At 40.8% G+C, this 26418-nt stretch overlaps 2 protein-coding genes across 5 annotated transcripts in view; both read left to right on the plus strand.

Moving 5' to 3' along the window:
* Positions 1–10949: 10949 nt before the first annotated feature.
* setmar (SET domain and mariner transposase fusion gene) lies at positions 10950–16503 on the plus strand. The gene is made up of 2 exons (XM_062395406.1): positions 10950–11189; positions 12915–16503. Exons 1-2 carry the CDS (start codon positions 11058–11060, stop codon positions 13710–13712), a joined length of 930 nt encoding a protein of 309 aa, XP_062251390.1. The 5' UTR covers positions 10950–11057; the 3' UTR covers positions 13713–16503.
* Positions 16504–24262: 7759 nt separating this feature from the next.
* The window catches only part of itpr1b (inositol 1,4,5-trisphosphate receptor, type 1b), an 85653-nt gene continuing 83497 nt past the window's right edge, over positions 24263–26418 (plus strand). For all 4 annotated transcript variants that reach the window (XM_062395432.1, XM_062395447.1, XM_062395441.1 and 1 more), the window contains exons 1-2: positions 24263–24397; positions 25572–25685. In XM_062395432.1, the coding sequence (XP_062251416.1) occupies positions 25594–25685 (92 nt within the window). In that variant the 5' untranslated portion in view covers positions 24263–24397; positions 25572–25593. The remainder of the gene's footprint in view (positions 24398–25571; positions 25686–26418) is intronic.

Consider the following 26418-nt stretch of genomic DNA (forward strand, 5'->3'; position numbering starts at 1 on the left):
GAAGTCCCCAGAGCCTGAAATACCACTGACAAGGTCAACACCCTGCAGGTGAGAAAGCACAAAAGCATCATGTGCTCCGTTTTCCTTCGGTCAGCTAAAATTGCAGCTGAGGAGACGAAGTGTGATGTGAGAAAAACATTTTTCTCTCAATTTCAAGGATTAAATTTGTTTACTTACTTTTTTTGAATTATCTTAACTGACAGATAGGAGACGAGGTCAGCTTTCAAGCATGCAAACACTGACAAAGACGCACATTGAGTTTGGGTCGAGCTAGTTTCTAAGCTGACGTTCCACTGATGGGGTGTTGGGGTTGTGAGCTGCCTCTTACCGCCCTCTACTCAGTCACCTCCATTAATCAAAGTTGAATCTTAGCCCAGAGGGCAGAAGGCAAGTCTGAGCCAGGCCCTGAAGCTGAGCAGCCACTTAAAGCCTAAAGGATTGAGTGGCTGCTTTAAACGATGTGGATCAACTGAAAAGAGGCTAAATCGAATACGCAAATGGCCATGGACACCAATATTCTGATATCAACCAGTTTAAGACAATTCTATGTACACAGCATCTTCTCATAACCTCAGTCTGATAAGGTCATACTTTGAATACGCAATTACCAAAAGAGACGAGGAGCATTACTAAATTGGTTGCATCATGCAGACATGTATTATAATATCGTGTCTTAATTGTATAAAAATTAATGAGTGGAGTTTTCAAATTCTGCCACATCTTCATAAGACAGTTATCAACTGTTTGATGACTCACGTCTGCTCTGTGTATAAACCAAATGCAAAAATAAAAAGTAGAAGTTGTAGCTTTTGCAAATTTTGAAGGAAAACTCCCCAATTGGTTTATGATAGCATCGTACATTATAATGTATCAGGTTGGAGTTTTAAAATGTAGTTGTGGCGTAAAGAAGTCAGTCGTAATAAGACTACGCTCTGTAGGCAAACAAGAATAAGAATATAATATTTTACTAGCAACTCATATATAGACAATTATCGATAAATAGCTTTCATGATAGCTCTCTCTTGCTTTCAGACAGAGGCAACAAAAGAATAACGTTTTTGAGGACTCAGGGTGAATTTTCTCAGAAAAGCAGGGGATCTAACATTTATGCTTCTCCTGAGTGCCTCAATGCTCCCAATCCCCTACAGCACTGACAGTACAAACACCACCTAAAATTATTTTAGATATGGAGTTAACATCAGCAAAGAATCCAAGCGCAACACAAACTCCACACAAGCACAAAAAACTGTTTTATCTCATGAAGCGTGTCACTGTTTTGACCAATGCCCAGGATATTCCCACCTGAGCATGTGAGTACGCTGACTGACGTTGGTTTAATGACCAGTGGAGTCGTGAATTATACATCAGGTGATGAGAACATGCTGAACATTTTTGCAGGTGCTTGGAGATTACTGGCTCTGGTTTTCACTTGCACTTCCAAAATAAAATGTTATATTTTATCTATTGCCTCTATTATCTAATTATTAATAATCATAATGGATGAAGTTAAAGCCTAAGTCTCACGTCTGAAGGTCGAGAAATGCAGCAATCTACTAAGCAGTGATTTACGCCTCAATCAGGTTCTTGTAATGTGATGTAAATGAGAATGTACTGCCAAGCAACACATGTAATTTCCAGACTTAGATTTAGCTGAAGAGAATATTGACAGTGTCAGTGCCGAGCAACACATCGACATGTTAAGTGCTGTTGTTTATAGCCAACCATTGTGTTTCAGGAGTGAGAGTTTCCTGCCAGAGACCGATCCATAAGTAAGACAGTGGTAAATACTTCAGTTACAGGTTAAAGCTACTGTAATTGAAACTGCTGGAGCTGTATTTACAGAGCTTTATTTCGCATAAGAAAAAATCTGAAACTAGTCAAAAGATTTTAAATCGATATAAACCATTTCATATGTTGTTAGATCAATAGATATTGGCCTCTTTATAATAACATGAAAAGTCCATTATCTCTTATCTTAGTTATGGTTTCCCACATGTTGCATCTCGTAAATCCTGAACAATCCACTGTGAGCACCGGTGTGAAATGCTAGCACTGGAATAAACGCTCGCAATAAAATTCTGGAAATAAAACCAGTAACTGCGAGTGAAACCGGTATAGCTGTTCAGTATGACTCCCGCTCCAGTGAGAGGGAAAATTCAATGTGTTTGTTTTCCAACGTCTCCACACATGACATGCATCACCAGCTCGCCTCACTCAGTCAGTGACAGACAGCAAACTTGACATTTTCTTCCTCTTCTTCTTTATCGACAGACGCTCTTTCCTCTCAGGCGGCACGCTGGGTTCATTTGCCCTTTTGTTATTTACTGTTTTATTCAATAATGTGTTCTTGCTGAGGGTCACAGTTAACAAGACTTTCCTTCTGCACATATTCATTGTTGTGTATTTACTGTATTTCTTTAGCAAGTTGGTCCAATACTCTAAACATGCCAGTTCTTCCTTCGAATTTAAGACTGTACTTTTTAAAAAGAGATACAAGAGCCTCCTTCAAAGCTGAAGCTGTTTGCAGCTAAGTGCATGCAACTGGAACAAGAAAAGCTGAAATCATTCCTCTCCCGTCTGCGCTCGGCTTTTGATGGCTCAGACTCCCTGGCTCCGATAGCAACCTGGATCTGAGCAATGAGGTGAACTCCACTCCGACAGAAAACTAGGTTCAAGAACACATTGATGTTTCTTTATGCAAGCGGGAGAAGACGAGCGTTACCAAAGTTGTCGCGGCTCCCTGTTGGATGCAGCGATCACGCTCAGTTATTTTGGTTGTTGTTGGGGAGGATGTGAGTGTGACTTCACAGCTCTTCCTTCCATGCAGATAGATGCAGCACCTGTGAGCCTGTTCTCTTATTAGAACATAACTCTCACACGTGCACCAAACAGCTGATGCATGATGTCATGCTGAAGAAGCTGAAGTTGAGTCTAATCTGATTACAAGTGTACACCTTTGCAAGAAGCATTGAGGACACATTGGAGGTGGTCTAGGACACATGGGGTAACATGCTTTTCGGTGTGTAGACGCAAATGTACATACGCATACACACACACACTCAAACACACACAAATAATTGACAATGGTTTGGGTTCCTCCCCTCTGCGTCTGGGCCACATGCAAATGGTATTTACAAATATCTTTCATGTGCACATTTTCAAAAAGACTGGTTTCTGTGGTCATGTAAAATGGAGTGTTTAGGAACTGATGACTGAACTTATTAGGTTTTTGCTAACAGACATGAAGCACATGTTTATTTGCATATAGAGCAGGTATGTGACATGCGACCCCTTATTTATTTAACATATATGGAGTGCATTCTAAAGCCAGGTGAGAACTGATGAAGTAAACGCTGTCAGATCACTCAAGACATATGTTGATTATTCTATTATGTTTGATCTTTGTTAGAGAGTTTATTATTTGAAGGCATACAAACCCTTTCCTGGAAAGGCAAACTCAACTCAGCATCATTCAAAGCTACGCGCATACGGCACCTTCATCATTTTCACATTAGCTTTTCTATCAGAATGCAAATAGACAATTCCAGGAACAGTCGTTGAACAGTGGAACGAGCAGGAAATTGATGGTAACACAAATGCAGTCTCTGCAGCACGAGAGCAATGAGGACACGTGTTCCATCAGTGTCAACAAAACAGGAGAAATGTCTTATTGAAGCTCTCCTCTGTGTTCTCTGCACATTCTGTAGAACATGATTCAGAGTTCAAGAGGGTTGAATGAATTGTCATCAATACATATGGCTAAGTTGTTATTTTAGCATTTATTGTTATAAAATTTGTATTTGAATAATGTGGAATACAAGCACCAGCAGAGGAGGAGGTCAATTTGCCTTGTTTTTGTTTGATTTCTTCTCATCCGAACAGAGCAGGTGTACTAAGTGAAAAAACAACAATACAAGTTTAGAAACATAATGTATTTCAGTACCGTTAATTATCTCTTAAGCACATAATGAATTGTTGGCCGGATCGTTTCGGCGTTTTCTCCAAGGGCCCAATTAGAGAGCTTTTTGCCTGCAGCGTTCCGTAAGTGTGAATGTGTGTTAAGTCTCAGTGCCGACACAGAAGCTGGAAGCTCATTCTTCTCTGACAAAGCTCCTGCAGCTACACTCCTGTCTTTATCCAAGCAGGAATATATTATTATTATTATATATACATTACATGCTCTGCAGCAAATAAAGTCAACCTTCGTGGCAATAATTGTTTAAATTCAGAAACGAATAATACAAGTGCACAGAATAATCAGAAGACAGCTTTAATAAGTGTACACACTGTGAACGATGGGAAAACATATTTTACAGACTACACAACGCTCTGTAATGAAGTGAAACATAATGGGACAATACAATCAAAGGTGGCCGCACTCCACTACTCTATTGATTGCCTGTTCATCAGAACACTTCACTTATATTGATTGCTCAGTTGTATGTGTGTGTGTGTGTGTGTGTGTGTGTGTGTGTGTGTGTGTGTGTGTGTGTGTGTGTGTGTGTGTGTGTGTGTGTGACCCTATGCTGCTTCTGACTTTTCCTCAAGCACAGTGGTGACATTAGTAGCAGGTCAGAGAAGGTCAACCATCTGTTGACTTTTACATGAGAAGATTAGAGACGACGAGTGTGAGGTCCCTGTTTACTTATTTCATTGGTAACTAGATGTGTAACATTTATATTTCCATCTATAAAGACAGTAAGGTTGATATTGGTATTATTAAAAAATGATTGGAGTGAGACTTTCCAACATGTCCCCCCAGCAACATGGTACGCAATGGTATTATACTTAAGGGGCAGTTGATTGTATACCATATGGGGAAATTGGGACAAAAAAAGAAATGTCAAATAAAAGTGCTTTTTCCACAAATAAAAGGTTCAAATAGCTATTGTGTGTCAAACAATTTTACTTACTAAAGATGATAATTTTAACAGTGTCATGTGAACATGTTTACAGTCTAGGACTGAGATGAGCATGTCCAAATTCTAACGCTTTTGAAGAAAGAACATTAAAATATGGACTGTTGTGTTTCTTACCCCGGGTTTAAAGAGCAACTATTTGTTTCCTATTAGCTACACTTCTGTTCTTCCTGACCTTTCTAAGCAGTTTATAACCACAACTCACCTATTCACACACACATTCACAGGGCTACTATGTGCTGCACTTATTCTATCCTACACCATTCACACACTGTCAGCACATCCATCAGGGGCAATTTAGGGTTCAGTATAGCCGAGGGACACACTTCAGCTCTTGAACCAGTTAGTGGACGACTCGCTCTACCTCCACAACCGTTCACTACATTGTGTCTGATAGACAAAAGCTATTTTCTTTTGAAAAAAGAAAAGCATTTTCCATTTGCCGTGATAATGACACAACAATATTACAAACTGTTCATTGCAGTGTCTGCAGTCATTCTGCATTGTGATTGGGTCAAATTGACTTCTCATAGATAGACTTTCATGTGTGTGGCTGCTTGGGGCATGGAGCCAGTGTGGATGCATGATTACTGATGAGGGAATGAAGATGAACAGTGAACGCGCACAATGTTTCCTGTTTCCACGACTGACAGTTACAGAAATAACGAGACTCTGCGGTGAGGAAATGAGAAACATACAGATGAAGTGAAACCTGTGCCTTTGTTCCTCTGTGACCCAGCGGTCAGCTAATCCCTCACTTGGATATGTCCTCTGCTGTTCATAAGCCATGAGTGACAGGCTGCCGTAGGCTACAGCAACACTGGACCTGAGTTAACCGTTGAACGTGAAATTGTTGTTAAATAGTGATTAAACAGCACCGGCTGAGGTTTGACCCGGTGGATAGATTGTCTGAGGTAAGACGCTTTTGTCTCTCCACACAACAAGGGCCTGGCTGCCAAAGTGTCCACTGGTTATTACCCCCCATTTAAAACCCAGACACTGACCCGCCTGAGTTGGCTAAGTGGAAACAGACAAAGGGTATCGATTGGATTGGAAGAATGGAGCCTCTTGAGAGATTCCACATCTTTTCTGGGAGCACGCCTGGCTGACTTGATTTGTGAAAGCTCTGCATCGGCTGCTGGAGGTTATTCACACTGATGTTATTCTCTTTTACTCAGTAAAGCATTGTAAGACTTGTGTTAGTGCTTGTTATTCTAGTGGGAGGGAAGGGAAACTGTGATGTAACACATGTGAGCACCGTAGAGTCATTTGACACAAGAGTTAATACTGATTGTACCTTTTACCGCTGAAGACAAAAGCCAGATGTTTGTGCTTTTTTTATATGAAATGGACCTCAGTTGGCCAAATACAACATTATGTCTGCCAACAGCTTTGTGTGGAAGTAAGTGTGTGGAAAAGTGGTTTCGGGCATTTAGAGTCTTGTACATGACAGAATTTAGGGGGAAAGACCACCGAAGCCTGCATGAACACTGGTTTATACCTGGATTAACAACACTTCAATGCAAATACTGGCAGAAATTGTAACATGAGGGATATACATTCAACAGGGAAGAAGAAAGATGGCCATAGCCCAGAGATATACTTGCCTTTAACTATGTGTTTGTGAGCTCATGATGAAGCATCAGTTGTCATGTCTTTAGAAAAGATGCAATAAGTACATAAACAGTTTTAAAATAAGCTATTAGACCAAGTCCATAATTCCCCACTTCTCAATGTTCCATTACCATTGCACAGTGACCAAAATGCCAAGTATTTTGACCTTTTAGTTTTGTCTGTGCCTGATCCGCTAACATGGATTTATTGCCCTTACTGCCACCAGCCACCAGGTGGCAATCAATGCGATCGAACCTCACTTCTGGGAAACTGTCATGTCGTCCATTTTAATATACGATTAAAAATATTATGGTGCCACCCCGTTCATTGTTTACTTCATGCAAATGCAGTAGTTCTATATGGGCTGAATGCTCTGGAGTGCACTCTAGAGGTATCCTCCAGTAACACATGTCATTGCCAAATATGAGAACAATTACATTCACTACTTAGTGGAAATGAATTAATAAACAGCAAGTATATATCTGACCTTTAACGTTTCTTTAGTACTCGCTGAGTTCAGCACATTCCACCATCATGTTGAATGTGAATCAATCATGCACTTTCATCTCTGCATGCAAAGTTTGTTTAATATTAAAATGCATTATATTATTTTACCTTCATAATTAATATCATAAAATAATACATTAATGCAGTCAGTTTATGAACCCATAGCATATTTTTCCTTGTTGCATTTAGTCTCGTTAAAAATATAATCAGTGCGTTTTGATGGGAGCTAAAGTTATAAATTATGAACAAGTTCCCAGTATTCCCAGGATAGAGTGCTTGGAAAGGACAGAAAATATCTATTCTTCGAGTAAAAACACAAATCCCTTGTGAAGAGTCTTGACTAACTTGTCTCTTCGCAGATTCTTATCCAACATCCATGTTTTAGTAACAAACTAAATATCTTGCGTGCCTCAGGCGGCTGATGAACCCCCTCGACTCCTCATTTGATTGCTTTACAAAATCCTGTTGAATGTATCACACTGTCTCCACGGTTGCCTGGCAGCGGGGCACCCAGGGGCCTCGTGGGATGACGGCTGCAGGGTGCCGCCCAATGAGGGCTGAGGTCATCCAGCTGTGGGGGAAAACACAGTTTGTATGAAGTGACATTTTTAGTCTCTTACCTCCACCAAGAAGAATATGTTTTCATCTTTGTTTATTTGTTTGTCCATCTGTCTGATAGTCAGCAATATTACGCTAAAGCTGCTGAATGGATTAGCACAAAACTTGGTGTAAGTATTTGATATGGGTCAGGAAGGAACCTATTGAATTTTGATTTGAAGGATCATGGGGCTGATCCAGGATCATTGTGAGACACACCGTCTTTCCACATTTTTGTTATTTTCTCAAAGAATAATCAATCTATTCAATCAAATTTTATTTGTAAATAATCTTTAGTGGACTGATATTTATGAGTACACGTAGGTGCGAATCCAAATCCAAATATAAATCTGGAGCTAATGAATTTAAATCTGGTAACATGAGGAGACTGTTGGGCCTTGATGGATGGATAGATATTACTGCGTGCTTTTTTGTGATTGAATTTATTTTTCCAACAGGATTTTAACACAAAACCTTCAAGTTTTCCTTTTGCTCCTCTGTTTCTTCCTCCGTCTTTGATGAACTCAGTGGAGCAGCTACAAAAAGACACTTTGAAATCTTCGGGGTCAGCTCACCATAATTATGCCTACTCGAGCTGACAAAGGCAGATGAGGGAGAGCTTTGAAATTCCCCTTGTTCCCCAGTGTCAGACCAGACAAGAGTGCATCCAGTGGGCCACGGCTCAGGCTCCCTCACAAGCTGGGGGAAGCTTCGCAGCCAATTTGAGGCCAAGTCAATCAGCGCAGTGGTAGAAGGAGCGCTGGACTGTTGTTGATCATCTCCCCAGAGAACATGCTCTATCATGCCCATGGTTCATTAACTCACCAACCAATTGTAGTCCAGCATCAAAGTTCAGCTGTGTGTGTGTGTGTCTGTGTGTGTGTGTGTGTGTGTGTGTGTGTGTGTGTGTGTGTGTATGTGTGTGTGTGTAAGTAAGAGAGAGCTTGTGTGTGTGTGCTTGTGCGTGTGTTCTCATTAAAGCCAAAGGATCCCTGACAACCGTTCCCATTACAGACCCCCAGCAACCTCCTACTTCTGGAGCAAGGGAAGCTGTTTAAATCTTTTGTCAGCCAACACAATGAGAAGCACAGTGTCAGGTCATGTTATGGTCTCAATGACAGACCATATGTTTAATTATTTCATTAGGGAACAGACTGAAAATGAACTTGGAATATGTTGAATAATAATACTGATCATTGATGTCTTTATCCATATATGAACTGTTCTCAGTCTGGGGATATGTTGCCTGGAGCCTGCTATCTTTCTGGTCTCTTGACTGGCATGTTTATTTTTAGAAATACTAATAGGGCGACCCAAAGGATGGCAGTGTTGGTCTGTCAGGTCACTCCCTCACTTTGCTCTGTCAGAGATTAATCAAGATCCCAAAGGGAATTTTTAGAATATCTTTAAAAATGGATTGGAGCAAATTGTCATTCTCAAACAAGGCTCAGGTTAAAAAATTTGTTCTTTTATTTCTTGACACTGTGTTTTAATTTCCAACCCAAAACATATCAGGGGGCTCAACCAATTACTTGATATATTTTCTTACTATTTACTGCAAGGGAAATCTTTGGTGTCTACAGGGGCTGACACATTATTATATTGTGGTTGTCTTGTGTATTCTAACAATTATAAGACTATTATATAAGATAGCATTTGTCACTTTTTAACAGCCAATATTTACGACAAAATATTATTTTTACTAATGTTCAAATGAATGCATTTACAACAACTGCCGTCCACAACATATGTATTAACCATTTATTCCATCAAATCGATTTTTTGTTTGTTTTAAACAAAAAACGTTCACTGTAAAGTGAGACGCACTTTGTAATGGATGTTCTGAGAGCAGCTACATCAATAAATATATGGCATTATTATTACTGCTGTTGTTACTAGTGTTGTTGTTGTTGTAGTTGTTGTAGTTATTGTTATTTTTATTAGCATTATCTCTGAAGTAGTGATTGTGGAACCCAACAGAGAGGTTGTTGTCGTATCAGTCACCTGTCAGTCAGTGTATTGTCAAATGCTTGTAACAGTTCCCTAACAACATCCTCTTATGTGTCAGTATCCAATCTGAAATCTGAATGCAGGACTGACAACAGTCATTTTGCCCACAGACAAAGGAGAAGGCTCAAAGGAAAACTCTTGGTTGGTTGTGTGCAGCATTGAAATGTCAGCGGACAACTGGACCTCCTCCCATCTGCCTCAGAGAGCCACCAGAGAATAATCCATAATCACACATGACAACAGTGAAGCGCCACAGAAGGGTTGGACCTGGAGACTACACACCTCACTGAAAAGAAGTTTGACATTCTGATAAAAGATCATTATTTATACAGAGGATGAATCATACAGCAGCTTGTGCTGATAGTAGACGTCATTTCAAGGAACACAGATAAATAGTGAGACTTCATTGAGATGAGGCCATGAGCCCATGACTCCTCTATGAAGTCTTTACCCCTTGTGGCCATGTTTGTCTGGACTGCTGTATACTGTCAGTAACCCGCAGGCATACTCACATGTCCTTGTTTACAATGCTGTTCAGTCATGTGGGAATTAAGGGCTTCATGATCTTCTTCCACTGTGGAGTCAAAAGAGAGATACAATCACTCCCTCTAACCTGGCCTGCCATCTGCAGGCTATATGGCAAAACTGCAGATGTCTGAGTCGACGCCACTGGGTGAGACCACTTCTTGTGCTGCTTAGAGGTGATAATGGTGGACAAGGAGAGATGTGAGGATTATTATTGGGAGAGGAGATGATTTTGTAACAAATGTGACAGCAAATAAATATAGACATGACAGCTCCCCAAAGTGATACCAAACTATTTTGGTCTGAGTCATTTTTGGCTTCATTTCTAGATATTGTGAGGAAGTGGAGATTCATCCATCTTCATTTACAGCCTTGGTTTCTGTCAAGTAATGGTTTCATATTTTATCTTCAACCTGGATCAGACAAAGCAGTTATGTCATACTTAGCTGTCTTCATACTTGAACAAGCTCCTGTCCACTTTCTCCACTTTCACTAAACACAATGGTCAAACCACCACCTCACCTGGAGGCCGTTTCATTGTTGAACAGAAGGAAAACGCATTTGTATAAATAATACAAATAAAGACGCTGGATTTCTTTCAACTGCTTCAGTAACGGTAAAGTGGGAGGTGGCTTTTACCTGCGGCCTCACTGTCACATTTCATGATGGGACACTTTAACTGAACAGACTTCTGCTTAAAGTTATCAGTGATACCTGTTCTTTTCATATTATGACAAGTCAAACATGTCTAATGTGACAAAGGCTTGCTACAGGACTGTAATGAACCCAACATGCCACTAGAGGGGGCTGATCTGTCATTAGATTACCGGAAGTAGCATCTTTGTTTACATCCCGACTCCGCCAGACTGAGTGTGAACCAGAGACATGAACGTGTCCGTGGACAGAATCATGCAGTCCACGGACAGGACTCGTGCTGTGGATTTGAGTCACGGTCTGGAGGATGTTCCTGTTCTGATTAACTGCAGCGCAGGCGTACGGACGCTTCCTGAATTCCAGGTAACGTTAACGTAGCACATCTGTGCTAACAGCTAAGCTATTAGAAAGTTAAATCTGTAAAGAGTTTGTTTTAGCTTGTTAAACTTCTCAGTCTCTGTTTTATATCCAAGTGTCACAATGTAAAATGATTATTGTTGTATTATTCTCAAAATGGACGTGATTGACACATGAATACATTATTATCTATGTGATGGAAACTCACTAACCACCATGGGAGGAAAAGCTCAGGTCTTACTAATGATTAGAAAGGTCTGTGTTCTCTTCAACAGTCACACAATGTTAGTAATGTCTATGAGATTGCACATATTCACCATCTATAGAAGTTTTATCTCTAACGTGTACAATGTAAATAATGTGTATATCTCTCTGCACATGTATTTTATCGTACAGGGTAAACATAGAGAGCAGCTGCACACTCTACACTCAGTGTTTGGACTTCTCATTCATTGTTCTTTGAATGTCTTGTCTCTGTGTTGTCTTAAAGACACTTAGAGCAATGCTGAGTCAAACTCCCTGTATGTGCACATATACCAGGCCAATAAAGCTGATTCTGTTTGAATGAATCTCAACAGTAAGTTTAAAGAGTGATTCCTGCTCCTGAGTGAAGGTTGTGGTTTTAAACTTGTCTATATAAGTGAAGAATGACAGACACTTGATAAACAGCTGAACATTTTATAAGTCTGAGGTGGATAACATATGTTATGAATCCCCCTGGTGCTTACACAATCTACACACCTGTATATATCTATACATGTGTTACCTCATACTGTCAGTGCCACAGTTTCCTTATCAGCCAATAAAAACACTGATACGCTACATCTGCTGTCAAATAATATCTACTATCTATATCATTCAGGCCGATAATATCCCCTCAAAGTTGTAAAAACCAAGACTTTTGAAGATATTATAATGTTGCTGTGATGTAGATCTGATGAGATGAGCTGTAACAGCACAAGTACACAGACATTCTAGAGGGAATATCAAGTTTGAGCTTGTACATACAGCTATAGGGATGCCACGGCAATAGCATACTTCATTGACGAGTGATAGGAAAACATATAATAATAATAATAACCATAATAATAATAATAATGATAATAAATATCATTTCCAGCAGATGGCAGCAAATCATCAAAGGACACAGACATATCACTTGACTGCAGTATAAGGAAGAAGAGAAAAAGAAGCCTCTTTAGAACCAAAGGAGTTGTCCTACTTTACTCTTCTCGCTACTGACGCTCTCAAATGCCTTCTTGCCTGTACTATGCGCATTTTACAAATTCTTAAGGACATGTAAGTAGTACAGCATAATTTACTGAAAGTGTGGTTTGTGGCTGTTAAAGTAGTTTGATGAGATTTAAAGTAGGAAGTGGTAGTTCCTCTAATATTTACTTTAACTAAAAATGCCTTTTCTGTACATTTGTATTGATGCAACTAATGATTATATTTTTCATATATTAATCTGCTTAAAATAGTGAAAAGAAATGTCAAGACCTCGTGATGCTGATACTTCATGTCTTCAAATATAATTTTTTACACATTCAGTCTACCGCAGCATAATGTCAAGCAGAAAACTAATTTGTTAATGTTCTGTATTTTGCAAAGAATTGATCAGTTTTAGTTTGTAATTTTCAAATAATCATTTAATTGTTTAAGTACAAATTGTATTTGCAAATTTTTCAAACACTCAACATTCTTTAATGTTGACTATGCTTTACTCTTCAGTATTCCCCAGATAACGTTGAGGGACCTGGATGCAAAGCTGACCCCAGTGAAGTCACCCTCCCTGGATGCTCCTGTCGTTCCCTCTCCTGCTGCGCTGAGAGCTGCTCCTGCCTGAAGGTTCACGGGCAGGCATATGACGGCACCGGCACACTACTGGATCTTAGCCGAACAGACTCTGGTTACTGCTCACCTGTGTTTGAGTGTAATACCCTTTGCTCCTGCGGCGACACCTGCTTTAACCGTGTTGTTCAGAGAGGACTCCGACTCAGGCTGGAGGTTTACAGCACCGGGAACAGGGGCTGGGGTGTACGGACATTAGAATCAATCCCACACGGCATGTTTGTGTGTGAGTATGCAGGGGAGGTCATCAGTTTTGGGGAGGCCAGACGCAGACAGCTCACCCAGAGATCTGAAGAAAACAATTACATCATCGCTGTGAGGGAGCATGCAGGTACTGGCTCCGTAATGGAGACATTTGTGGACCCAGCTGTCGTGGGGAGTGTAGGCCGCTTTCTGAATCATTCCTGCGAGCCCAACCTGCTCATGCTGCCGGTCCGTGTGCATTCTGTAGTCCCCAGACTGGCGATGTTTGCTGGACGGGACATTGAGGCACACGAGGAGCTGACGTTTGACTACTCAGGAGGATACAGTAACCAAACACCTGTAGAGGTGCTGTCCACACAGAGGGACACTGACGTGCAGGCCAATAAGACAGAGGAACTTCAGAGGAAAGCGTGTCTCTGTGGCGCTAACAAGTGTGTAGTGTTCCTTCCACTGGATTTATCTATTCTCAAATAATGCAAAATTTGTTTTACATCTGTTTTGTTTCCTGTTTAGTCGCTCAGCGTTAACACTCTTTCCCACTCAGTGTAAAATTATAAAATTAAAATTAAATTCGAAGAAGTTTTATTTTTCCTTGTGAGTAACCTCGTTTACATTTCCATCTATTTTTACACATGTGAAATCGTTTTCATCTATCAGGGCCCCTGCTCAGTATAGGACCTGTGTCTCTGGATTCACAGTCTTGTATCTTGTCCTCGCGATCAACGCCTCATTTCACACTATATGAATCTTGAAGGAGCTGAAGAATCATTTGTCTAATAGGTTTATTTTAATAACAACACAGGCTACAGAATTGATCTTTACACCGCTTGTAACAGAAGAGATTATGCCTACGTCATTCCACAAAGTAAAATTCCTATGCAAAGTTACAACTATCATGCGTCTCCATCACTTTGACATTTCTGTGTTCATGTGACGCGGCCTCCACATGTAGATATTCTCAGCTTCCCCTCGCACTCCAGCCTCTAGAGGGATGGGACCAATTAAAAAGGGCCAGGGGGTGTTTTTATATAGAAGCAGGCTGTATTCCCCTGTCAAAGGAGGGGTGAAGGTGTCCCACTTTAGTGTGACCATTCCGATATCAGAACCACCTCCTCTCAATCAGCCCCATTTCTAGTCTAGACCTCCTTTCTTTCTATTAATATCTACATCTGGGTTAATTAGGATGGAGACCGTGTTTCACCCAGAATTGGGATCAATGCTCGATCCACATTGGGGCAGAGAGAGATGAAGATATGTCGTTGGGCAGATGGAAGTCGTCTGCCGAGTAGAGACTGCTGACAAGTTGATTGGTTGTTTGTGTGGCCCAGTGGAGAAGCCAATGGCACAGAGTGTTGACCTGTATATTTTCCTTTGTGAGGGTTACAATGAATTCGCTCTGTACACATTGGGTTTTTCTTTGCACCTGATTTGGTTCACATCCAGGGATTAGAAACCAAAACAGTTTGGCAGTTTTGGGAGTTAGATAAATAGTTACATGAGAGGGTCAATATCACTCTCATGTCTGTACACCAAACATGAAGCTACATGAAAACTTGGGGAAAGTATGTAGTGTGGGTCAGGGAAGAGCCAGTATGTTCAATTGCTTAATTTCAATTTTTTTGCACTTACATTAAGATTGCCAGATAGGGCATTTTCAATATTTACATAAAATGTTAATATATATATATATATATAAAGATTTTCTCATCAATCTTGATCCAATTTTTTATGGATCCAAATAAAAATCATTTAAATGTGGTTTTATCGGGTGTAGGGTTTTTTCAGCTGCTGTATGGTAAATAGAGACCTGGAAGTATTTCCAACATGTAGCTGAGAAACATAATGTGGCCTTTACTATAAGGCTTAGTTTAATTTTTGGAGACTATTGGTTCTTGGGAGGGATACACCATCTACTGAATGAGAGCGTATGTATCTATTCCTATTCAAAAGAAAGTCTGCAAAATATAAACATGATGCAGTTTTATGAGAGGTTGTGCTTCATTTGTTCCCAGTCTGGAGTGGTTGAGTTGAAATGACATAGTTATGAAAAGTCATCTGTAAAAGATGACGTGTTTATTCTTTAAAAAAGTTTAACGAAACCTAGCTTACTGTTTCCCTCTTTTCCCACTTTTTATGCTAAGCTAGGATAACCCGCCTTTTAGCAGTAGCTTCCTATTTAAGACATCAATAGATTATCATAATATACTTTACAGCTATGTGGAGGAATGTGGTTGGATATTATCTGTGTCTTTGGCTTTGGAGAAAAGTAGAGCACAGATTGTGGAGGATTTCTGAACACTCAGCTAAATCCTGTCTGCTATTTTACAACCGCAAACGCTACGTTGAATTTAAACCCGATGTCACAAGTAATTGTTTATGTGAGGCTCTTTGTTGTGCTGTTTTTGCGTACCATGCTGTGAACGGATCCGGTCCGGTCTACATCCAGGACATGGTCAAACGTTACACCCCACCCCGTTCACTCCGCTCTGCTTCGGCCAATCAGCTCGTTGCTCCCTCACTGCGAGCTAAACACTCATCAAAAACACGACTGTTTTCCGTCCTGGCTCCTAAATGGTGGAATGAGCTCCCCATTGACATCCGGACATCAGAAAGTCTACACATCTTCCGCCGAAAACTAAAAACATACCTCTTCCGACTTTACCTTGAATAAAAAAAACAAAAAAAAACAAACACTAACAACTTTTTGAAACTAACACTTTAGTAGCACTTTAATGGCACTTACTTATAGCACTTTGTAGTTTTGCTTTATTTGAAGAAATTGTACTTTCTTGATTCTTGTCGTCCTTGGTATGTACCCTCGGGTTTGAATGCACTTATTGTAAGTCGCTTTGGATAAAAGCGTCAGCTAAATGAAATGTAATGTAATGTAATGTAATGTAATAAATCATAGTTCCATAACAAACAATCTATAAAGACATCAGTGTGTCTTCAAACCTCATGACGCGTTTCACATGTCCGCTGAATCAGATGGCAAATCAGGAGGAAACTCTGACTGCATTGGGAAGCTCAGAAAGTTCAGGGCTGTTATCAAATCCTGACTGTTGAAGAGCTGGGCGGCCAATGCATGGCTCCGTTCCAGGATGGTCACCTAGCAACTACTATCTAATTACATCAGGTGAACTTCCCCTCCAGAAGGAGTCTGATATGTCATCTCATGATTGTATTTTGAGAGTGGTAACAGAGAGTGGCACCCCACTAAACTAAACATTTTTTTTTTAAATAAAATTGTTTTAGAATACATTGACCCTTTGTGTTTGATGGTGCTACTGTGTACATGTGTTTACCTGGCGGATTCAAATATTACACATTTCAAAAAAGTTGGAAAAATTAGAAAAGTCTACCTGAAAATGTTGTAGGCTAATATGATGCAGCAGGACTAGGGCTTGACAAGTTTGATCATTAAAAGTGAGAACTGTCCTTAGAATTTGTCACTTCAAGAACATGCAAATATTACTTAGAAGGAAGTAGGGCCTACACCGATCGATTTGAGTCCAATTTCTGAGTCGTGCACTCATTTCAGAGTTGGACCGATTTTTAGCTTTGTCCTGCCTCATACCAATGTACAGGGGGGTGCAAGGAGCGGTCATCAGATGCTCCCCAACACTTCATTGAAACAAAGTACAGCGTGAAATAGCAGAACACAAAGATAATTTATGACTGGAAGCAATTGCTCTGCAAGAAAGAAAAAGAATGAGATGAAGGGGTTTTTCCAGTGCAGAATTCAGAGTGTAGCTAGTGATCAATATAGCAGCCACAAAACAGCTTGTATTGCTTTCTGCAAAATAGTCAAACCAAAATGCTAACATATTCTAAAACATATGTGTCTACATGCCGACTAGTTGCTGACTCTACCCCTCAAATGAAAGAATGAAATAGGCATGTAATTAAGAAATATTGAATTATTTCTTTAAAACAAGTTAATCAAGATATTGGAAAAAAAATAAGGGAAAACCCCTATCCCTAATGAAGTTTGTTTTCAAAGTCATCGTTTGTATCCCCACTTTGCTTTAGGTGGACAAGGCTTTTTATTAAAATGTCTTGGTAAGTGCAGCCTGAAAGGACAAAACATAAAGATGCACCTCATTCTTACGTGAGCCATGCATCATTGATGAAGGAGCTAGACACTTTCAGTGACCAGTAATGAAATAATAACTGGTAGTCCAGATGTTGAAAAATGGAGCACCTCTCTGATGAGATGAGCAAGGACGATGAGCAGACGTCCTTGCTTTGAATCCTGCTGCCAAATAATAAAAAAAAAGAAATGAAACCACAGTTATCTGCCTGGCCTCGGATGGCAAAGAAATTTCAAAGTCCAATGTCAAACATTTCTTTTATTAACTGTTGGCTTGGTTGTGTTGTTGGCTGACAAGATGAGATATTGGTACAAGTCACAGTCTATTCAGACTGATGAAAGTCTTAGTGTGATATAACAAGAATTCTATTGCCTTGTAGAAAATGCCATGCTCTACATTGATTTTATTTTATTTGGACATTGACATGACAATGTCATTGGACGAACCAGATGCATTGTTTACAGTGTATTAGCATAAATGCTAGTTTACAACACCTGTCCACTGGAGGCTTTTTGAAAACAACAAAAGAAACTGAACAAGACAGAAACAAGATCAAATACTGATAAAAAACTGATAGTGATAATTAAAAAGAGTAAAAATGCAGTATACAGTAGAGTACAGAGCAGCAATATAATGAGTTGAATATATATATATAGGCTACGTAGAGAACAAAGGCAGCATGATCAAACAATAACCAGTTGTAAATTATTTGTGTGAGCACTGTTGATTTGTTTTGAGCCGTTGTTTTAGTTCTCTGTTAAAAATGTTGCTGTTAGTCTCTAGTTTTAGACTAGTGGGCAAGAGGTTCCATAGTTTTGCCCCCTTTGCAGAGAAGACAGACTGACCGAAAGATGTCCTGTGCATGGGAACAAGACAATCACCATTGATGGAGGCTCGTGTATTTGCCCGACGAGAGCTCTGACGTCTGATGGCCAATTCAGACAACAGTGGTGACACATGGTTATTTACACACATGATTGAACTGCACCTACTGTTATTTTGTCCTAATCCCATAGCAGCAGCGGTGATCATAGCGGAATACATATATTCCGCTATGATCCCTCTGAGTGCTCGGCAGGGAATGTTGAGTACTTGGCATTTGGGTTCGGGTTGTGAGAGACACCTACTGCACTTTTCAGACTCACACTAATCTCGTGTGAGCTATTACACTTCAGGATTTTTCCACCTTGTGCAACAGTTCACTGTCAAATAGTCAATCCCCAATGTTTCTGTGCAAGCTAAGCTGTGACAATCCCATTACCAGTCCTGTCTCAGCTCCACAAAATCCAGCAGGCTCTGTGTATATTCTGGAAACATGCACCGCACTATTCAGTTCATGGCACCAGGGCAGCAATAGTTTAATTATACATTAGAAATGCAAAATAGTTTTGTTTTTTTAAACATATGTTTAAAAGAATAAGTCCTCCACTATATTATTGATAACCATTGGTTAAAACCAAGGTTTCTCTGTATTTAAAATATGATGAACACTTCATTACATATGTACACAGGTAGATTTATAGGCGACCAGGTAGGTTGTAACCTGTAGTGATGCTGGGATCCATCCCACTGAGCCTAATGGATTACCTGCAGATAAAGCAGCTTACAGAGTTGCGCAGGTTCGGTGACTTTAGACGCTGGCTGCTTCGATATATCGGTGTCCGTCTGTGGAGCTACAGCGTCCAGCTGCATTCAACTCACATCCGTCTCCACAAATCAAACACCGAGCGGATCATTTCCCATGGCTGACGTGTGTTGGGCCTGGCATACTGATTAGGCCGTAACCAAGGGGACGTGCATGGGGAAGTGATCCTCCACTCTCTGCTCAGTGAATGAATCTGGGTGTGTGATCAAGTTCTTGTTTTCTGAAAAACATACGAGCCCAGATGTTATCATTATATCTGGCAGAAAATCAAAGATGCAGCACAGCATATGAAACATATATTTTATCCCCACATTGGTAACAAGTTAAACCATAAAATCACAAGGCCTAATTAGAATATCTCTGCAGCCGGTTTAATCAGCCTCTTTCCATGGGGGATACCCGGGTCATTATAACAGCATAATTGTCTTTTATTTTTAGTGAGGCACATCTCCCTATACTTGGGTGCCATATCAAAACCTGTTGTAGTGCATGAAGACGAAAGGGGCGACTTCTGTTATTAAAGAGCCATCAAGCTGAAACTTGATATAAAAAACTGAAAAACACAACAGAGTCTTCCATATGTTGTTGTGCATGATAGTTTAGCGGTGTGTTCTCCATCCCTCTTCTTTCTCAGTGGCTGATGTGAAAGAGGAAGTGGAGGCTTCTTTGTGGAAACCGCTTTATCAGGAAGGGTAATTGATCCAATCCATTGGTCCGTGTGTCTGTGTGTATGTGTGTGATCTGATTAAATTGAAGAATGCTTAACCTCTTAGGCTTTGATTGTACAACTGACTCTCGATTCACTAGGGACCTTGATGTCATTTGCAGTCTGAGTACATCACTGAGCTAGAGCGGTCAGCAGATGCTGAGCAAATAATAGACGGGTGTTCGTATGGCCTTGTTTTCACACTAGGCCAGAAGGCCCGGCATTCGGTTAGTAAAGTCCAAGTGTGTTTCTTCTACACCACATTCGTTCACACTGCATAATTCTGTTTCTCCAGTTGGGGACATCAGATACTGATCCTGAGAAAGCTTGAGTCATGGTTACAGTTCTCAGAGCTCCAATCACACTCAGTTTAAATTCTCAGCAGTAACAGGTTTGGAAACAGGAAAGTTGCATGTGAGATTGCTCAAGCTAAAAGAAGTTGTAGTGGCTCTAATGGGTTTGACCTGTAAGACTATTTTTTCCCATTGTCTTGTGTTTCACCACATAGAGAATGTGAAGCAGTTTGTCAGACTCGCAGCCAAAACATCCAAAGAACTGAAGCCAAAGGTTGTCAGGTTCAAAAAAACACAATGAGAAGGAGAAACGCAGACGTCTAAAGTGCATTCATCTGCTATTGAGATTAAGGCTGAAAGAATTAATTCATGGATCTTCATGGAAAAAAAATCTGGCAGATTTGATCTGATATATATGACAGATCAATAACATAACAGATTCAAATAACAAACAAATAACATCCAGATATAACAGACTCGGGAATCTGATTGGCACCTGAAGTGCCCCTATCAATAGTCTTTTTCTTTTTTAAGAAACGAGGCACTTTCTAACATTACATACCATAAATATAAGAATTTATAAAGGACTATTATTTTCTAAGCCTTTTAAAGTACGTAATGTGTCACAACAAGAAACTATTTTCTACATTACATGTCATTTAGCTGACGCTTTCGTCCAAAGCGACTTACTTTTTTGTACACTCAACATTTTTGAGGGGCCAAAGAAACTTAGGCATGCAGATGGGAAAGAGTGGGATATGAACCAGCAACCCTCTTATTGCCCGCTCTATCCCCTAGACCACGCTCTCATGTTCTAAAGATGTTTGACTTTGCTGAAGGCTATGAAGCTGACAGTAAACAAAGAATGACTTCTCCTTCTTACTGAGTTAGGAATCGTGCGTGAATGTTAGAAACACATTAATTGGCCCCTTTATGGCCCCTGATATAGAAACGTTGTATCCACCACTGAAATCTATTGAATTGAAATGTGTTTTCACAATGGGACTGCATGGGGCCTTGGTGGAGGTGTGCACTCTACGGAGTACCATTCTTGTTACCCGTGGTATTTTACTCCCTGAAGTATCTTGTCTTCAGTCGTTCACTGTCCCAGATCCAGAAATTTAGAGGCCATCATATGGTTTAATCCAGAAATACAGAGACCTGCTCTAAACCTCACAGACTTGGAACCGATTACTGAATTGAAATCAAGTGAAACTTCCAACTGTAACAATAAGAAAGTCTTTGTTGTGAGTATTTTTAACTCTGCTCTGATATTTCTGATGAATGTGGGGATTGGTTTGCATGCATGGCCCACACACAGGACTATCGGGGCCTCAGACGAGAAAACTACCAACCATTGTGCCCACTCATCATGGCTGCTAGGGGAAGGCCTGGATCTGCACTTGAGAATGCTTACACATGATGCATCTCAATCTGTGCACCCACACAGACGGTCGCAGTGTTTTGTCATCCCTCTGTCTCCGGTGCATTCCAAGCATGCAGATGCTGTCTTCCTTAATTTGTTAGTCATTTGTCAATTCTGTTATTGCAAAATCTGCCTCTTGTTTTTAAAGAGAGCAACAAGTCGGACAAGGATGAACCACCTCTTGTTCATGACCCTTAGAGTACGTGAGGCTGCATTCTGTCTCCTCACACGACACATCCCATCTGACATCTGTCTGTGTCAATGGTCCCGTTTTTCTCGTGAACTGTGTGTAGAGAAAAGCTGAAGCTGGCAGATGACACACTGTTCAGGTTCATGCTGGGAACTATAATAACTGTCTGGCCAAAAAACAGCCGGAGAAAAAGTCAAGTGTTTGTGTTTACAAGCTACGAATCACTGCTGCACTTCACAAACACAGCAGCTGTTGTAGTGTGTGTGTGTGTGTGTGTGTGTGTGTGTGTGTGTGTACTATGTACTAGAATGGCAGCCAGTCATCTGTACTCTGTATCCATGACAACTGACTACTCAGTGATCTGTATTCAACTTCACGTAATGTGAAGTTTAACCAAAGCCTGGAAATACTTATTTCCAGGCTAAGGGTCAGATTCACGGATATTGTCGTGACATGAATTTGACAGTATCAAATTTAGATGCACATACTTATTTTAGACAGTGGAAAAAAGCACTTACCCTCCATCTTTTCCTTCACATTGATGATGCTTCTGTTCAGTCTGCGGTTTTACATAAAGGGTTTTGAAAGAAGTATTGATAGATAATACTTATATCTGGTGGTGAGTTTCTGCTATTTGCAAAGAGTGGCACACGCATAATAAGTGTTGTTTTTCCCAGTGCATCATATCGGAGCTGGATTTCATGTCAACAATAAAACACGAATCACACTGTAGAGCTCTTTAGTCTACACAGAAACCTTCAGCGTTTTGCACGTGAAGACCCCACTGTGTCCTGTTAAAAGCAGATTGGGAATTTAGACAATTTTGAGAAGCACTTAAGTGGTTGGGGTTTGTGGCCACGTAACACTTGTGGATCCCCACTCTTATTATTCCCTTAGAAGCTGTAGCTAAGAAACCGAATAAACAGCTAATCAGAGGGTTTTGTTGAAGCCAGTGGGTCTCGATGAAAGGGTTCTCTCCCCTCCTGCACCTTTGTGTCTCTCACTCATATTGCAATTAAATTCGAATAATCAAGCTTTTACCAATCTGCAAATGTCACCATCTACTTAAGGCCTCAATGGATACATTTAAAATGGGCTTTTTCTTCTTCGTGCTCTTTTGGAAGCGCTTCCAGGATCCCTGCGAGACTGTTCTCTACATTTCCAGTTATTTGTGAATTGATATCGTACAAATCTTCCAAGTCTGAGAGTCTGTTCTTATTCCTGTGCATTTTTATGGGTCACCTGCAAATAAACCAGATCACTCAAAGTGGTACGACTGAGATTTTCAAAGTTAAAATGACAAACTTTGAAACATGGTGATGAATGGGCCAAAACCGCGAGATGAGATGTTTCTGTGTGTGTGGTTTATAGACCTTGCACTGCAACAAAAGTGTCACAACCTCATTACACACCCAGGAAACTGACTGCCAGTAGCCCAGTTAGTGTTTCTGACAGGAGACTGCCCGTCCAACTGACGTCTTTATCTCACGTCCATTCACACTTTGACACTCACAGCACGAGCCTCCTTGTTGCCAGGCACTGTGTGTGCTCCTGTTTATGACAGTGTATACGTCAGGTAAGTTTGACACTGACACAAACCTCCATTCACATGGATTTAATCATGTTCAGTCCACAAATGTGACAGATATGAAGGAGTTATTTGTACATGGGAGTAACCAGCCTGATCTTGCAGAGCGTTATATTCTCCTCTTTAGTGTTGTAGTCGATCATCAGTGAGATTTCAGTGTCAGCTCTTAGTCCATTGGAGGATCTCCTGAGATTTCAGTCTGGACTTTGTCTGTGGTTTGCCTTTCCTACGTGCGCCTAACAGCAACAAATCCTTGTTTATTTAGGTGAGGGGTGGTGCAGCAGAGAGAGGCAGGACGTAACGTATATTAATTCCGCTGCAGAGATCATATGATTTTGTTTAGAGTACATTGCCACTGGTATCGGACGGCACAACAAACTCTCTTTACATCTTTATGGGTATCTTGTCCATGTATGGCACCACTGTTTATCCTTAGATATAAAAATTGTATTTGCTTGTTCTCTGCGAACTATATTTTACTGGGCCAGGCGGAGAAGGTCCACAGAAACTCCAGAGGCTCTCACTCAAACATTTGTGTTCACACATGCACCTTTTTCCAGAGAAACTGTGTGGAGGAGCCCCTATTTGATCAATATTATAATTTGACCCCATTAAATGATTAACGTCTCTGAATCAATGGTTGAAATGTTGTTATGATGACTTTTCCTAGTTTATAGGGTAAACATAGTAATTAACATAATTTGACATCTTCAGTGTCCTGTAGACATGCTGTGACCCCAGGATGATTTATCTGAATAAAACAGTCAAAAGTATTGACATTTTACCCTCATTTGTTTTAATAGATAAGGATGATATCGAGGTCAAAATCACATGAAATGTTATAATCTTTTAAAAGTCACTCCCCCCTGCGTTAAGGCCCTAATCTGCCTAATCATATCTGTAGTGCAAGAACCACCGGTGAGAACTAAAAATAGCCCGCCGCTTCCAGAACTACCTTTCCCAGAGAGCAGCGGGGCAGTATAAATAGCCACAAAGGGGCGTTCCCCGGGTGACATGTGGAGGAGGTAAGAAGCGGATTGTTGCCGAGGACGCGCTGAGCTGTCAGAGATAACGCTGCACAGCCCGCTGCTCGCACCTGGACTCTCGCTAGCATGGACTTAACCGAGGATAGCGCCGCGGACCTGATCCTGTGCTGACCCGCTTCTCTCTCCCCCCCCCCCCCAGCCTCCGACGCCCTTCTGTTGTATCTGTGACAGGTAAACTCTTGCGTGTAGTTCTCCCCCCCCTCCCCCCCACCCGCTCAGTGATGGTGTACCGTGGGGTTCATCTGAGCAGCGAGCATCCCTGTAAGCAAGGAAGTGGCCCACGCGCCCATCTATGCACGCGCCTATCTGTTGCTGTCGTTCTGCTGCAGCTCGTGCGATGCAAAGCAAAGAGGGGGGAGAGAAAGAGAAGAGAGAGAGAGAGAGAGAGTGAGGCGACTTTGATGTTCAGTTCAGCGCGAGACGAAATGTTTGCGTGCCATGTGGAATCTGCGAAAGGATTTAAAATGTCCCTAAAGGTTGAATCAGTGTGTATGTGTCGACACGAGGCTTCAGAGAACAACACAAAAAAAGACAAACTTTTCTATGTGTCGTTAGCATGGATCTATGTGTGTAAATATAACCTCCAGCTAAACACCAACAACCGTTAGCCTGTATTCAGTGTAACGTGTTGTTGTTCCTTTCCCCTTCGAACATGTGCCTGCGATGCTTCAATGCTGCCGTTCTGTGAGTTTGTCCACTATCTCGACCAGATAACTGGTTTAACTGGGAATAACACAGATGACTTAGCCTCTGAAAGTGGAGCTGGGTTCTGTCCCACAGGTTTATATCTTCTCTCTACCTGGGGAGACTGGGGACTGAAAAGCAGTATGTGCCGTCCCGTCTTCACACTGCTGACAGCACAATGTGTACAATGTATTTGATAGTTTCCTTAGTTTCGTTTCAAAACAAACGTGGATTAGCCATAAAGTACTTAGTTAACTCCTCATTCAGTTTCCTTATGGCTTCTGTATTGTTAAGTTCTACTCCTGGTCTCACAGCAGGTGGTGCTCTGTGGATGGGCTAAAAGGAAATTGAGATGGTCGAAACCCCAATCACCACAAAGTCCACCCCTAACTTAACCAAATCGATATCATTAACATAAACAGCGGTTGATCATGGCGGCTACTGTTTACAATGTACGCACGAGAAAAAAACAGCTGTTTACAACCTTTTAAAAGACACAACCCGTGAAATGATGCACAACATCTTCAGTTAAAATGACTTGTACAGATAAAGGAATATGTCTGAAATCTTATCTGTGAATTGTCTCTGATCATTTCAGATAATCCATAATGTGCTATTTGTCACGATGCATATAATGACCTGTGTTGTTCCTCTTTCACAGGTGTCGTCCAAACTGAGCAACCATGTCGGACAAGATGTCCAGTTTCCTCCATATTGGGGACATTTGTTCCCTGTATGCGGAGGGTTCCACCAGTGGATTTATTAGCACTTTAGGGTGAGTCTACTTTTCTTACCAGGGTTGTTGTGAGCTTTCCTCTAGGACTGCTTTCCATCCTGCTCTTGCTTACAGTTTCAGATGAGGCTGCTAGATGGATGGAGCCTCAGTCAATGTTGTCCAAAAGCACACGATGCACAACTATAACACAGCACAGGCTACCAAATAAACACATGTAACAGTTACGTGGTCGCTGCTTTAAGCCAACGAGGTGGTTTTGTGAAAGGAGTAGTGTCACGTAGTGGATGGATATAATGCCTCTGTTTGCTTGGTGGCAGTTACTGTCAACATAAGCACGGGCCATTTGTTAGTCCACTTTTTGTGATGAATAATAGGTTGCATGATTTCATCGAAACAGAGGAAACAAGGGCTCAGGAAAAAATAAGTTGATTTAATATAAACATCTTTGTAAAACTATGACTCCTACTGAGTTACGCAGAGATTCATCTGAGCAGATGAAGACCTCGCTAACTTAAACACTGAAAAACCAGGTATAAGTAAATATAAGAGGGTGTCTTTTATTGTGAATTTGGGCAACATAAATAAAAGTGACTTGATATATTTTATTGTAAAATAAAATACATCAAGTATGTTTGATGTATTGTAGTATATTTAATACAGCTTGTAGCTGAATATATGAAGTTCCCTTTCCACTGCCTTACAAGCCTGCCCACATATACTACCATTACTGGCAAAACACCGATCATTACTATTATCATTACTGCTCCCTTCA

Source organism: Platichthys flesus, chromosome 2, assembly GCF_949316205.1.
Source record: "Platichthys flesus chromosome 2, fPlaFle2.1, whole genome shotgun sequence".
NCBI classification, from domain to species: domain Eukaryota; kingdom Metazoa; phylum Chordata; class Actinopteri; order Pleuronectiformes; family Pleuronectidae; genus Platichthys; species Platichthys flesus.

Excerpts from the sequence above, each read along its gene's own strand:
- setmar (XM_062395406.1), top strand. The coding sequence starts at position 11,058 with ATGAACGTGTCCGTGGACAGAATCATGCAGTCCACGGACAGGACTCGT. Across the intron at positions 11,190-12,914 it reads GGACGCTTCCTGAATTCCAG|TATTCCCCAGATAACGTTGA; the intron begins GTAACGTTAACG and ends TTTACTCTTCAG.